Source organism: Gadus chalcogrammus, chromosome 12 (assembly GCF_026213295.1).
Source record: "Gadus chalcogrammus isolate NIFS_2021 chromosome 12, NIFS_Gcha_1.0, whole genome shotgun sequence".
Lineage (NCBI taxonomy): Eukaryota > Metazoa > Chordata > Actinopteri > Gadiformes > Gadidae > Gadus > Gadus chalcogrammus.
In genome coordinates this window covers 12,642,632-12,657,895 of record NC_079423.1, presented here as the reverse complement: position 1 = coordinate 12,657,895, position 15,264 = coordinate 12,642,632, and the positions used below count along the sequence as shown (strand labels likewise).

At 43.6% G+C, this 15,264-nt stretch overlaps 1 protein-coding gene across 1 annotated transcript in view; it reads right to left on the bottom strand.

Annotated features, from left to right (window-relative positions):
* pex5la (peroxisomal biogenesis factor 5-like a) overlaps window positions 1-11,820 on the bottom strand; it is a 40,556-nt gene extending 28,736 nt beyond the window's left edge. Inside the window, exons 1-3 of the mRNA XM_056604411.1 lie at window positions 11,722-11,820; window positions 2,662-2,776; window positions 245-454 (exon numbers count right to left, since the gene is read on the bottom strand). Coding sequence (XP_056460386.1) covers window positions 245-454; window positions 2,662-2,776; window positions 11,722-11,790 — 394 coding nt within the window. The 5' untranslated portion in view covers window positions 11,791-11,820. The remainder of the gene's footprint in view (window positions 1-244; window positions 455-2,661; window positions 2,777-11,721) is intronic.
* Between the last annotated feature and the right edge of the window lie 3,444 nt (window positions 11,821-15,264).

The following is a 15,264-nucleotide window of genomic DNA, read 5'->3' as shown; positions in this document are numbered from 1 at the left end:
AGATTCGATGGCTCCTGGGTTTTTGTGATCCTCAATAGAACGTGCAGTGGAGAACTCTGGCGGTCGCCTACATGTCGCCACAGCGCAAACTCAACACGGCACCGATTCCCCTTCGGATTTTCAGTTAAACTCCAATAATCTGCAATCATTTTTAGATTGAATCGATGATTATACTGAGGATCTCAGACATCATTGACCTCGAGGGGGGGGGGGGGGGGGCGAATCCGAGGGCACCGACCTCTGCCTGAATCCAGCGAGCGCCTCTCTGGCGTGCGAGTGGTCAGGGCGGCGTGCTCCACCTCCACCTGGATCAGCTCCGTCTCCTCGGTCCTCTTCCGGAGCGCGGCGCCTTTCGGGGTCTCCCCGCGGGACGCCAGGGGGCTCCTCTTGTCCCGGCCGTTCCTCTGCTCGCTCGGCTCGCTGAGGTCCAGGAGGTCCAGGGCTGAGGACAGCACTGGGTGGGGGGGGGGGGGGGGGGGGGGGGGCATCGCACTCGGTCAGCTTTTCCTCAGCACTGGCCCGTGTGTGAATGCTAAGTCGTGGATATCAAGACTCAAGACTCACCTGTTCAGAGTTCGTCTAGACTTTGCATAGCCGGGCTGGCTATGCAAAGAGGTCTTAAGTCCCTTGCCACCTACTTGTTGTATGCTGTACGTCCTGCCACGTAATGTACGCACTTATTGTGTGTGGTACTTAGTCATAGTACTTGGTTATGTAGCATCTTATCCTAGCTATCTATGTTGAATACGGGGAATGGGTTAACCTAGCGATTTTAAATGCTTTGCACTTGGTTCTATGAACATCCTTATTGTACCGACAGCAATTTAATGTTTCACTTTCTTATGACAAATGTACTTATTGTAAGTCGCTTTCGATAAAAAAAGTCTGCTAAATGCCCTGAATGTAAATGTTAATGCAAAATTATACATATAAAAATAAAATGAATGTGATCGATATGAATAGTTTTTATATTAATGAATATGAATGTTTACATTTTTGGTACATTTTGTTATGAGTAGCAGTAGTAGCAGCAGCAGCATTATTTTGTATTGTCACTCCTCTTTCCATGCAATAAGGTGCAGCGACTCTGAGTAATTCCATACTGTGTTTTGATCGGTTTGTTATCTTGTGCTGGTGCCTGCAAATTCAAGTGGGTGGGGATAACGTTTCAGCGTATATGAAAACTGTTGGAGCCAGACATACTGTGAACACAAGCAGTAGGCCGGTTCTACTCCCACTATCTGGCATCCAATTCTTACTGATCGAATCGCATCCCACTCACGTTTTGAAAAGTTCTCAAATGCTTGATAAATCGGTCACGTTACGGATGCAAGATTCTATCTGGGTTTAAACATGCACTTTCTTTAAGACTAGGATATTGTTTGACCTGGGCTTTCACTGATATGATAACTATGACTCATTCAGATGAGTCATAGTTACCTCAATGAAATTTCTGTAAGCCATTATGAACAAGCTAAAACTCAGAAGAGCTATCTTTGACCGTCATCCACACTCTTTCCTTGGAGGAAACGACAAATTTTCTTTGTTTAGTCATTTCAAGAAAAATAACAAAAAACATCGGCCCGTGGAAAGTGGAGTTGTCATGGCCTATGAATGTCTCATTGAGCAGACATCCACAAGACGAAGCGGTCGTCCTACAGACCGGGGGGCAGTCAGACCCACGCAACCCCCCGGAGGAGCTCTGCTTTGGTCAATTAAACAATTCAATGGCGTGTGAGCAAAGTGGCGAGAATGAACCCAGTCTCTGTTCCAAAGGGCATGACCTTTATGTTCACGCTGCTCTGCTGCCAACTTTAGCCTTCCTCGACTCTGCTTCTTCACTAACAAACACTGAAAAGGTGTTTCCCGTGATGTCTCCCTCGTCGGATCTAATCAACACAAAGGAAAATGACGCCTGGACCTGTTGCGGTTCAATGAATTGATGTTGCCATGGGATGAGGTTGTCCGGGGTTTGACAATTTTATCCTAAGCCACTCAAAGTGAAGTTACTTTGATGCCTTGCAGGAAGACTGTGGACATGGGGATGGAACCCAATACCTTTGTTTGGAGTTGAATACCCCGGCCACTATGACAGCTGGTCCCCATGATTATAGGATAGATGATTGGCCAATACCTAGGCATTGTTTATTGGACTACTGCCTGTTCATTGTCCTGGGAAAGAGCTATCGCTCAGACAGTATTTTTTCTGGCAAATGTGTGTTTTTTTTTAATACAGTATTTAATCAGTACAGTCTCCGACTATATTAAAAGGCATCCATCAGCTTTTGGACTCCCGTTCTTGTCGTTTTTTAAGATTTTAAGATTTGTTATGTTTAGTTTGCACATTTTCACTCCAAACAAACCTTAAAGGAAGTGTGTTTTAATTATGTTTTTTACTCGGGTTTAAATGCAATGAAAACCTGTGCCGTACACTCTTAGCCATACGTGGGTTTGATTGGCCAACCATGACCTATAGGAGTGTATGACATCCTAGAGAGAGAGAGAGAGAGAGAGAGAGAGAGAGAGAGAGAGAGAGAGAGAGAGAGAGAGAGAGAGAGAGAGAGAGAGAGAGAGAGAGAGAGAGAGAGAGAGAGAGAGAGAGAGAGAGAGAGAGAGAGAGAGAGAGAGAGAGATCTTTGTGAAGGTGATGATGCACCCTACCAGCAGTGTTGGACGTGACGGGGCGAGGGCGGGAGCCATCACACTTGGTCTCGCACAGGAAGTCGTCGATGGAGGGGCTGAGTAGTGGCCGGCTCTCCTGTTGCTCGCTCACCAGCTGTGGGGATCACAGGCAGAGAGAGGAGGATTGGATCAGAGTCCTGCATGCACCTTGACCTGGTGACCTGACGTCATGCTGGGGTGGGGACCGGGGTAGGGGTGGGGGGTGTGCCGTAGTAAAGTTAAATAAGCAGTGCTCCTCAAGGTCTTCAGGGTTGTTGAATGATCTTCTCTGACCCAATGACATTAATTGAAGTATTAAAAATAACGCATTTTTAACAATAATGTCGACTATGATTAATGTCGATGACCAGATTTTGGATGAATGCAATGGTTATTAGTTTTGAGGAAAAAATGTAGAATAAAATCAGTATTTTTGGACGTAACGTAAGGGCAGATGAAGAGATGTGATAAGTGACGTCTTCATGGGCAGCTCAAGTCTCTTCCCTGCAATACTCCTTCTTGACTTGTTCAACTACAGTACTCCATGAGACATGTCCTCCAATCAGGCCAGGAACATAATGTAATCAGATATCCTTCCATCACAGCTGAAGTTCCCAGTAGAGTGGTGTGCCCATCACATCGATTTGATTGCGATCGGTTGTCATAATAAACCACGTAACTGGGTATGATTGTCTGCTGCCATTTTAAAGTTTAAATGAGGCCGAAAGTTACCCATAAGCTACACCTCCTGATAATAACGGGCCGGTGGGTGACATATTATACCACCAGGTGTGAGTGTGATTAGCCGTTACAAGCCTTTGATAAACATGAAAAGAAACATGAAACTCTTCGGGTGCCAGTCCTGCAGCCCAATTTCATCAAAACTTTGCACATTGATCAAACCGACAATTTGCTTTGTGATAATTGGAACACGGCCTTCTCGCATACTATGGAAGCCGCATGTCTTCGGAAACTTTAATTCAACATTCAAAATCGTCGTTACCGAGTCAGACTCGATATGTTAGGTTGATCTGAAATCCACTGACATCCACGCAGGGGTTGTGGGGGTAGTGAACTTCCATCCTAGGTGATCCCTGTCGTCTGACAGCCGTCCTCTGAATGGAAGGTCACAAAGGGGTTGGGAAGTCACCCTGCTGTTCAGGTGAACTTTAGTAAGCCAGACTCCCACCGCTAAAGCCGCTCAGACGACTAACAACTGAACATATTTTAAATCCAGTTCAGTAGGTCATATTTATTTTAATTAGCAAATTATATCCTAAAGGCAAGGCATTATTATTACGTTTTTTTTTTTATGTTCTTCTTCCTCATTTAAAGAATGTTCTCTCAAATTGGATTTTAGAAACGCGCCATGAAGATAGAACAAGCAGACTTTTCCCAGCCATCAACCAGACAGATGTACTTCCCGAATGGTTTTGGATCGTTATTCGATTTTGTTGGTGATGCCTGTCGTTCACAGCAGACCTTGTTCACAGGCGTACAGCCGCTTCAATCCATAAGAATGAACCCAGTGCACGTAACCACAATCTCTGAGAGGCTCCCAACCTCAGTCGGAAAGTAATAATCTGTTGGTTAGGGGGTAGCTGAAAAATGACTGGATCTGAACCCAACGGCGGTCTTCCTATATAGCTGTAGGGATCCGCGAGCGATATGCCTCTCAACAATGTGGTCAATGTGTGACACTGTGTTAGCGTGTGTTTACATCTCCCTGTCCCCTACACATTGGGAGGATTTTCAGGGTTAGAGGTGATTATGCAAAGTGGTAAACAGACGGATATCGAAGATGAGATATGGTGTGCCGGTGATACTGATGGATGGTGTTGTTCTCTAATATTTCCCATCTGATGTTCCAAACCGTGCAAATGCTTATCAGCTAGATAACCATGCTATACAGGCTAAGAAATCGGTTGTAAAAGGCTCCAATCGTTTGGATTTGTTTAAAGTTTGCTCTGGGCACCCTTGTTTCCAGTTTATGCTTTGTGTGTTGGGCTTGCTTTAAGGCTTCTCTTGCCTGGGCTACTCTGTTACGATCATTGTTGGCCTGTGTAGTGCTGACAATATGCCGGCAAACGTGACCTTTGCCCTTTCTACTCACGGTCGGGGTATTATGACGCAAGGACAATTTTCATGACGCTACTAAAACATTAATTACTACCGATGGAAAGGGGCTGTGAACCTGCCCTATGCCTGATATGTAATATGCCAAGGAGTGTAATGTGCCAATGTGCCAATCTCCTGGTCTGAGTGAAACTTAGACAGATGTTGATGTTGTACACTTCCGGATTGGCAGCCTGTTTGAACTGAACTATATTACAATTACCTAATTCACCCGTCACAAGAAGAAAAAAGGGAATATCTTTCACATGTTTATTTTGAATGGAGGAAATGTTCATCCATTTTGAATGATGATGTTATGATGATGTTAATAATGCAACTACCAGCTCAGGTTTGAACACTAGGAGGATTCAACCATGTGTTTAGGTGTCTAGAAAGGAGGGGGGCGTGTTATCCCCATGGTTACGACCCAAGCCAACTTTGTGATACTTTTTGAGGCATCGTTTGTGATACTTCTTTGTGTATGAGCGTTATAATGAGCCATGTTGTCTATATATGAACACACATGTATCACTGTACGCAAAAGTGTCCGCGAAACCTGACCCTCTCTCTGACGCAGACATCAAGATCAACCGCTGCCCAGATGGAGCTCGTCAAGGCGACACACACCACGGCGTTATAATATAAGTGTCCGAAAAGCTATACTGTCGCTTTTATTTTTTGTATCTGTTGATGCGTCGAATATGATTGTTAAAGGTTGGGTATGGAATTCGCTTTTTTGGCAATTTTTGCAAAATTACTTGAAATCCTTATCATAACCCACTTACAGCCACTGAGTTAGAAGTACTGACATGATAATTAAACAAGTCAGCCATCTGTGGAACGGGCAGGGCTCGAAAAACTCCAGCCAATGATTTCCAGAGCCACCGAGTTGCATTGGACAGTAAGTACGTCAATCAAACGGTCGTACTGCACTCCCCCTCCCCCGCGCCCCGCGTGCGACCCCTTCGTGCACGTACTCAAACCTCGTGACCCAGAGCAAGCTTCTGTTTGTTGTTATCCTGCGGTAGCTACTGGAGCTAGCTAACTAGCAAATGACTCGCTCTCGCGCATCTGTGTTCGCTCGTGCATGATTGCGTGTCCATGTACTTGGAATGGGTGGAGTCAGAGTCAGCGTTGAAGGAGAGGGGGTAGGACCATTTGAGTTGTGTATTTTCAAAATCTGCTGGCATTTCGCAAATCCCATACCCAACCTTTAATATAGCAATCTATGTAAGTTTCAAGAATCCAGAATATACTTTAGGGCAATTTGATGTCACAAAAGGAAGAGGGGATCGATTGGCAAAAACCTATGATTTTACCCCTTTTTTCTCTTAATAACGTCATATTTACGTACCAGTGACAAAATATAATAGTTTACTATGTGGACATTCATAGGACATATTGACCACGGTTAAAACAATCAAAAACGACTATGGCTTCACTGCCTTTTAAGTAATCTTGTGGATGCGCATTTGGATTATCCAGTCAGTTGTACTATGTACAATACTATCAAGGATATGAGTTTAAAAATGGCTGTTGGTAGCTTTTCGTGTAAACGGAACAAAACATGATGTTTCTCTACTCTGTGTACTGGCATGGCATGCTGTGACCGGAGAATGCTGACAGTGCAAGAATAATTGAGCTCTGGGGGGGATAAAAAACCATGAGCAATGAACAGGGTTCGCCTTTATGCCGCATATCCAAACCCACCATGCTGAACGCGCCTATGGCATTGGTTTAATTTGAAAGTAGGCACGACATGAACAAATATTTGTATAAAATCAACCATTCAAAGAATTCAATGTTTTAGCATTAGACATCTCATTGTAAAATAGGAGACAGTGTTGTCATACACTGTGTTGTCGTATGATACATATTTAGTTATGAGATGATTAGCTGTCTCAATGTCTCTGTTGTCCTTGCGACCGACCAGAATGAGTGCAGTCTTACCAGACTGTTGATATCACAGGTCTTGCCAACTTGTGCTTCATTGATTACATAAGGTTTATACACAAATAGTAAAGTAAAACAACTCTGATACCATCAATAGGAAATATTCACTGGGATTATATTAAGGACTGAATGTGTCCCAGAACAGAATGTGGAAGGGCCATTTTAATTGGAAAGTATGATTCCACCCAACTCATTATTTATAAATGCTTCACATACCACGTTTTTCTGTGGCTGTGCTTTTCCGGTGGATACAATAGAGACCATTAGTTTCACTGGGATTCTGATCTTATTTTTAAAGAAGTGAAATGTTAAGCCAACAAGACCAGCAAAATAAATAGATTGCTAGCATTCCTCTTTGGGTAATTGAGAGTTCATAAATACATAAAATATGTATGCAAATCTTAAAAAGTCACCGCTATTTTAACCACTCTTTCGAATTCTTCATGAACTTCAAGTGAGCACTGAGTGGCGGGGGGGACAAGCAAAAGAGCAAGAATATCTTCACCACATAAAACCCAGTCAATAACGCGCCTGTGCTCCATGAATAATGGTTACAAAATTGTATATCTGTCAGTGGGTAGAAGAGCGCTGTAGTAAAATGTCAAAGGTAGGAATGTAGCTCCAATCTCCAGTGGTATGGACAAGAGACAACCTTGAAGACGGATGACAAAACACTTAATTTGTCCAAACAAGGTCATGGCTTCATGTGTGGGCAGGCATGCTATTGCCAAGACCAAAGAGCTGAAAGACATACCCCATGTCAGCACATTTCCAAGCACATTTCCACAGAGCATGTCATAGAATAATGAGCTCGTATATATTATTATACACAAGTACATTATTATTATTAACATTATTAAGTATAGTTGCATGACGAGCAAGCTCCACTATCTCTAGTGAGTTACCCGTTCTGTCCACCGACAGCAATAACAGGTAAAGCATGCTGGGGTTTTTAACAGGCTCACTGGAGGGGGCAGCGACCCAGGGGAGCATTCTGAGCAGTGTGTCCTTTCATTACTCACTCCATGCTGAGGTTAGGCTTTCGTCCCCTGTGGGGCTTCCCCTTCGTACCATTTTTATTATGACCCTGTCCTATGCAGATCTCCCTGCCACATTGTTTACCAAAATATAAAGGGCTGCCTGCCATTGTGTGTGGGGAGGGGAGCTAAAATATTATGTAAAGGAAAACTCCAGCTAATTGTGCCACCTGGGCACGACTCCTGGAGATGCCCTCGGAAGCAGTTGTCAGGAGAACAGAGGAACAGTTTGACACGTAAGACTCCCAGGGGCGTGGGTGATTAAGGTTTGTGTGTGTGTGTGTTTGTGTGCGTGTGTATGTGTGTGTGTGTGTGTGTGTGTGTGTGTTTGTGTGTGGAGGGGGTTTAGTGATGCTTTACCTTAACAGGAATAAAATCAAAGCAGAAAATTTAGGATTTTGATCGCGTAATTACATTTTGTTATGCTACACTTGCTGGATAATTGCCTCCTCTTGCTAGCGATATGAGACGATGGTTGTCCTTGATATTTTTATGTTTTATCCAACAACAAAAAAACAAACATCAAAGCCTTGATCATATGTGCCAAGGTTGTGGTCTGATTACTCTGTTGTGGTGATTGGGGAGGGTTTTCCCTAATGCCGACACGCCCTTACAAACAGCCAAAGGTTTTTTGTTTTCTGCTGCTTGTTTAAAAAGACAAGCCAACACCTGTTTACGTTCACTGCCATGGAATTTGAGTGTGATCGGAAGGTGCATTGAGTCAAAGAGCAGTCGTCAGCAAAACCACCCATCATCTGTATGGGGAGTCAACACCTATTGCATGTGATGCTTATGTGTTGAGGTGTTTTTTTTTGCTAATCCCTACACTGTGCCCCCCTTACAGGAGCATAGTTTGGGGTATTGACAATTTTTTTCCCCCTCGTTCCCTCTTGTCTTAGCTTTGAAACTTTCTTATATAATGCGGGCCGCATGATTCTCCGTGAACAAGCGCCTGACAGTCTCTCCGTCCTGTCTCCCCACACTGTCTTCTATGTTTCTTGGACGGATTGTTACTGGGAATTTGTCGATAGTTTAAATGTTCTTTTCCCTCACTCTCCACCTCATCCCTAACTCTCCACCTCAAGCTGGTGTGTAGTGAGCGTTCGGGCGTCGATTGGTCGCCGTGCATCACCCAAGTGGGTGCTACATATTGGTGGTGGTTAGTGAGGTCCCCCCCTTCACTTTAGTCGTCTTTTGAGTGTTATTAATTCTTCATGTTTAACCTCTGTCTTATAACTTTATGCTCTGTAAGGTGACCTTGAGTGTCTTGAAAGGCGCCCTTTAAATAAAATTATTATTATTATTTATTATTATTGCTCAAACATCTCAGCTAAGCCACATGGAAGGTACGCAAACCTGTGTGCATTCAGATTGACAACATCTGCATGCATTGCTCGACAAAGAGATGAAGACTTCCGGTGACATCATATCGACCATGCATTGCAGACCTAAAATACACTATTTCTTGTTCTACCGGGATGTTAAGACAGCATTAGTATCCCACCCTGAGACCTTTCTGTGAAGCACTCGTGAATTCATGTTTGTGGATCATCTTCAATCGTTTAGCACTTACCTTCCACCACACATTATCAATACACCCAGGAAGATGAAATGGATAGACGGTGGATGGATGTCTATAATTGTTGAAGATGAGGATGGTTAATTCATGCTAAATACATCTTATTTTAAACTTCTTATGCCAGATGATGGATGAAAGCATCATGAGCAAGCGAATAGGATCATAAACTTTGGCGCATTTAAAGGAGGCAGTTTTAACTACACAACATATTGAACTAATTACGGCTGCTAAACTCTTCTACAAATTAAGACTTGTATTTTGGGCAAATGGTTCAGGCATGAAAAAGGCAACAGCTGCTGAAAGTTTGTGTGTTTATGTGTGTCTGTGTGTTTTTGTGTGTCGTTGTGTGTGTGTGTGAGAGAGTGAGTGAAGGATGGGATGCAACTCTCATTTCGTCTGTTGATGAATGAAATACTTCACAATGAGGTCACTTTTAAGGAAGTCTTGCTGATGATGTAAATTATTTAAAAGATGATTTCTTGAAAACATTAGCAAAGAGACGGAAGTTTGAATTTGCCTTCATCATGACAAGATCATGATGCAGATGAGTATTAGTTAATTAATCAACAAATGTCAAATTAGAATAAATAAATGGATCCAACGTTGATGGGCATTTACTCATGGATTAGTGTGCATTTAAAATTCAAAGTAAACCACCACGGGAAGGGGGGGAGGGGGGGGGGGGGGGGTTGACACACACACACACACACACACACACACACACACACACACACACACACACACACACACACACACACACACACACACCCGGCCCCCCTGTCCCCCTGTTGACTTTACAAATAATGAAAGGTCGAAAGTATTGCTATTTGCAGATTGTCGCAACATTAAAAACAGGGCCTGTATTGAGCCAGAGTCACGCTGTTATCGATCGATGTAACTCTATGGGGACGGAGCGGCCGCAGAGGTGCTAGTGCGTGAAACACACCTTTAGGTTTTGACATGGTCCGTGGTCGAATGGCAGAGTCCCTGGGAGCTGGAGTGAGCATTATGTGGCTGTCATGTCACTCTTTTTCCACTGACTATGTTGAGGGATTGCAGCTTATCCCGCAGTCTACGGAGGCAATACAACCCTTGGCCTTTATGCAATGTATTCAATGAGCTGCTCCACCAACAAGGCAAGGCGTATTTGCGTTCTTAACCTGCCATCCTTCAAAGGGCCTCATGTTCTTCATTGGTTAAGATTTGTGTGACAACGGGCATTGCGTGTGTTAGAGGGCAAAACAGGGTTTTAGCTAGAGGGATTGAATGATTGTCGGCTGTTTACCATATCATTGCGATTTAGAAAACATGCTGCAGAAACTAAGCTGCACACAAGCAGATAAAAGATGAGAAACAAGAACAATCAATCGCATCAATTATAAAAACGACGGCGTAAAGGACATAAATGGCACAGCGCAATCCAACGCACGCACGGAGGCAGGCACGCACACAGGCACGCACGACCGCACGCCTCACGTACGTGCACACACACACACACACACACACACACACACACACACACACACACACACACACACACACACACACACACACACACACACACACACACACACACGCAAAAGCAATCAAGCACATGAGCACAACAGCATTGCATGGCCTTTGCTTTACCCCTACTTTCAACAAAAAATGGAAACCTTAAAGCACAGCAAGATACCGGTAAATCTACTACAGGAACTACGGGAACAGTTAAAGTGTACAGACAACTATAGGAAGATACCAAATTATGTTTCATTTTATAAGTTACATTTTCCTTCTAAGATGAGGCTGCTCATGAGGTTAAAGTAAGTTCACAAAGTGCGTCTAACCTAATTAGAAAATGGGCGAAAGGGACATGGCAGAAAATTACAGACAAGCCTCTGGGAGTTTCAGTAATAACTAAATGCACTGTTAGTGTTTGGTTGAAAAGGTGAGTTCAACTACCGTAATTGCTTTGTGACAATATCAAACTCATCAATTCTTTCTAAAAGGTTCAAGACCACTTGTTTCAGAAACTAAAAGACAATTTAACCCCTTTCCCGTAAAACTGTGTTCATGTTTTTAAATGAATGTACAAAACGATTAAGTGCGGAAGCACTTACCCCATAGCATATAGATGTACACCCGTGTGATAAAGATATTGAAGTCAACAGACCCACCCCCAGGGGCGACAGCTAGCAAAGCTGATAAGAGTTGTTAGTAGACAGCATAGTGTGTGATGATATAATAAATATAGGAAGCTCAAGGCCGTTTCATTAGGACCAATGAAAGGAGGAACTTCCAGGGATGGGGGAGGAGGGGGGGGGGGGTTCAGGGGAAGGGGGGGAAGAGGAGGAGGAGGGGACGGGGCGGGGGGGTGTTCTGAGGGGTTCTGCCCACCTTCGTAGTCACCGGGAGGAGGGGCTTCCCTTCAGAGGACGCCTTACTCGGTATCTCCTTCAGGACCATGGCCACAGTCTTATCTGCAGCCCTAGAGTCCTTGCCCTACAACAGGTAGATCAACAATGACGTGGCATCAGGTCAATTGGACAACTCAAGTGCTTTTTTGCCCCCATTTTGTTTTCCAGGGTGGGGGGGCATCTTATATAAATATAAATTGAGATAAAAAAAAAAAAACAAGATTGAAACTTAGTTCTTTAATGAGGATGACACTATAAAGACTCTATGGTGAGCCAGCTGAGGCAGACACACAAGTACATCGGCCGGAGATGTGGTGTTGCACAGCACTGTGCGGACGGAGGAGCGTCGCTACACAATGACGTTCGTGGTCGTTTGAAGAGGTACAGTGTCACACCGTGAGGCTGGGTGCAGCGGCAGGGCTTCCTGTGAAGCACCTGAGAACAGCCTTGAGTACTATATATAGTTTATGTTTGAAGGTTAGGCTTTCCATTTTTTTTGTTATTCAATGCAAACCTAAATAGTAAAAATGTTGTAGTTTTTTTTTGCTATTTTTACTAACCTTAACCCTAGCTTAAGATCCCTAACTCCTAACCCATAGACCTTAAACGCAACTGCTAAGCCACCAAACTTAACCCTTACACAAGAACCCTAAATCTTAACCCACTAACCTAAAGTAAGAACCGTAACTCCGAACCTTAACCCCAACTCCAAGAATATGGCTCCCACCACACTCCAAGAGCTAAGGCTTACGGCCAAGTCTACACCACAGCTTTAAAACGCATAACCTTGTTTCTTTCTGTACCAGTCGGAACACCGGAAACCATCAACAGAATCACAACTGGATTCCTTCCCAGAAAATATTCCCTATCGCTTTACCTGAGGCGCTTTACGACGTGCCCATGAAAAATAAACCTACATTCTTCTTGAATTCATTAAAAAAAAAGACGTCACATCCATTATAATTCTCAATTCTCAAGATTGCCCAAAGAACGTTGATGGTAAAAAAAACTAAACAATAGAACACCTTGTTTTCAGTCTGAAAGATTACAGGGCTGCATTTAAAATGGTCACTGGATGGTAAAAGGAAACTTCCCCAGGGGGAAATAAGACTGCTAATAGACTCACGAAAACCACCTGCGCACCCACCCCTGAACTAGCCATGTGTAAGTAAGCGGAGCCAGTCTAATACCACTCTATGATGGCACAGTATGAGCAGCAAGGAACCTCTTCGAGGGAAAATAACCTGCTACCTTTACAAATGTCTAATGAGGTATATTGGGACACTGCATTAATAATGTCCCTTTCCATGTTAGCACACATGACACTAAACAGTGTCAAGCGCATCATGATTACAACAACAACTTCAATCTCAAGCCAGTGCACGTTTCTGTTTTGGACTGGAATAACGTAGAGGCATCTTTAAAGCTGCAGCAAGACTTGATACAATCTCTTTACTCTTGCTTCCATGCCGTGTCTGCATCAATTCTCGTCTATGGGGTCAGTGGACCGTTAACCACAGAGGACGTAGCCTGCACGCACATCAGGTCTGTTCGTTTATATGTGTCGGAGCACAAGCGGGGGGTGGGGAGGGTCACCGTGTGGCGTTCCGTCATGAGTCGTGGCGGTGCTGGGGCACTGGGATACATGAATGGAGCAGACTCCTAATTAGTGTTATGTGCTACACCTCGGTCGGTCCAACAGGGACGCCACTGTCAACAAGGGTCTATTATCTATGCCAAGTTCCCCCCTGACCGACACTGCTAAAATAGTTTTTCGTTCAGCAAAGTTTATTCAGGGTGAAACAGTACAAGTGTACAAGTTGATTATTATATATTTTTTAAATCAGGATTAACAAGGATATTCTTTTTGCACAGAGTGAACTAAAGTATACTTTGAAATTTTATTCAGTGCTTTATTTACGGACTATTTCACCCACAGGCAATCCAAAGCAGATCTAATACTTTTGGGTCCTCATGTTTTGCATTTTGATTTGAATGTGCGGTTAAATTCAACTCAAGAGCTATTTGTGGTTAGCCTTGTGTCATCCTGGGACTTGTGTTTGTCTACGGGGTACTACGCAAACAAATTAGATTGAATCTTTGTCAATGGCAAATGACTAAACAACCATGTAAACCATTTAATCTATGTACTAGATAGTGTTGACGGACTAAGTGGAGCCATTTAGAATTCCCCATCTATCACTGATAATTCGGCAAACCAAATAAATAGATCAGCTGGAGGGAGATGGTTTCTCTGAGTCACTCTCGCTGAAGAACTTAGTAAATAGCCCTTCCACTGTTGTTGCAAATGTGGAATACCTTATTCAATGCTGAAATGAGTTAAAATCCCTCTCATCCAACCGCTCTAAAAGAAAGCACCCTGCATCAAGCTGTTATATTTTACAACGTCTGTTGACGGGATTCACGTTCTGAAATTGTATTAACAAAGTGTTACATAACGGGCATCTGGGAATTTCAGTTTCAGTTAATTGTCGTTTTTACTTATGCGTGAAGCATTACCATTGCGTGAAAGAGAACAATGAGTCAGTAATCGTCCCTTTACCAACGAGAATAAAACACAGGCTTTCCTCTCTGGATCGCTCTCCCAGAGCGAAGCCATGTTTAGATATTTACTCAGAGAAGCTCCCGGAAGCGCTCTTGAATGTTTGAGCACTTCCCCCAACCGTTTGAATGCTTGAACGCTTCCCAAGGGAAGGAAAACAAACAAACAAACAAAAGAAATGAAAACCGCATGTCTCCACCGATGGAACATTGGCCATGCTCAGCGTGGAGAGGAAATTATGCGGCGTAATAGGGCTCTTTACATCCTGGGAGACGCTACGGATCTGATCGACACCCATCATCTCCTCCTTGCATGGGGGGGGGGGGTGGAAATGACCACCCCAGAAAGGAGATCAGCCTCCATCAGTGGGAGAGGGGTGTTAGTGAACAGGGAGGTGTGGGTTACTAAGAGGGTCTCCTTCTGACACACTTCCGTGATATTGTTAGCCTGCGGGTACGAGTGACACACTCTGTGTTGTGTCTCCATAATAAACACAAATGTGTTTGTTCACACGGGAAGGCAACAGCAATGATGCAGTTAGGCCTAATGACACACACACACACACACACACACACACACACACACACACACACACACACACACACACACACACACACACACACACACACACACACACACACACACACACACACACACACACACACACACACACACACACAAACACACACCATTTCTGCCTCCCTCTCAGTTTAAATAAGAAAACTAGCCAGCTGTTCAGACCCACTTTGCCCAAAGGGTCGATTTTTCACTCAGTTTGAGCCAATGAAGTCACAGCACATTAATAGTTTGCATCTTTATTTCCTGGGATAATAAGTATTTCTTTGCTTAAAAAAAGGAAATCGGCTGATAATGCTCACAATAACCTGGAGAATATCTTTCTTTTTGTAGATTTTTTTATAAGGTTAAATGGTACAATAACATATATATGATTAATTGGAT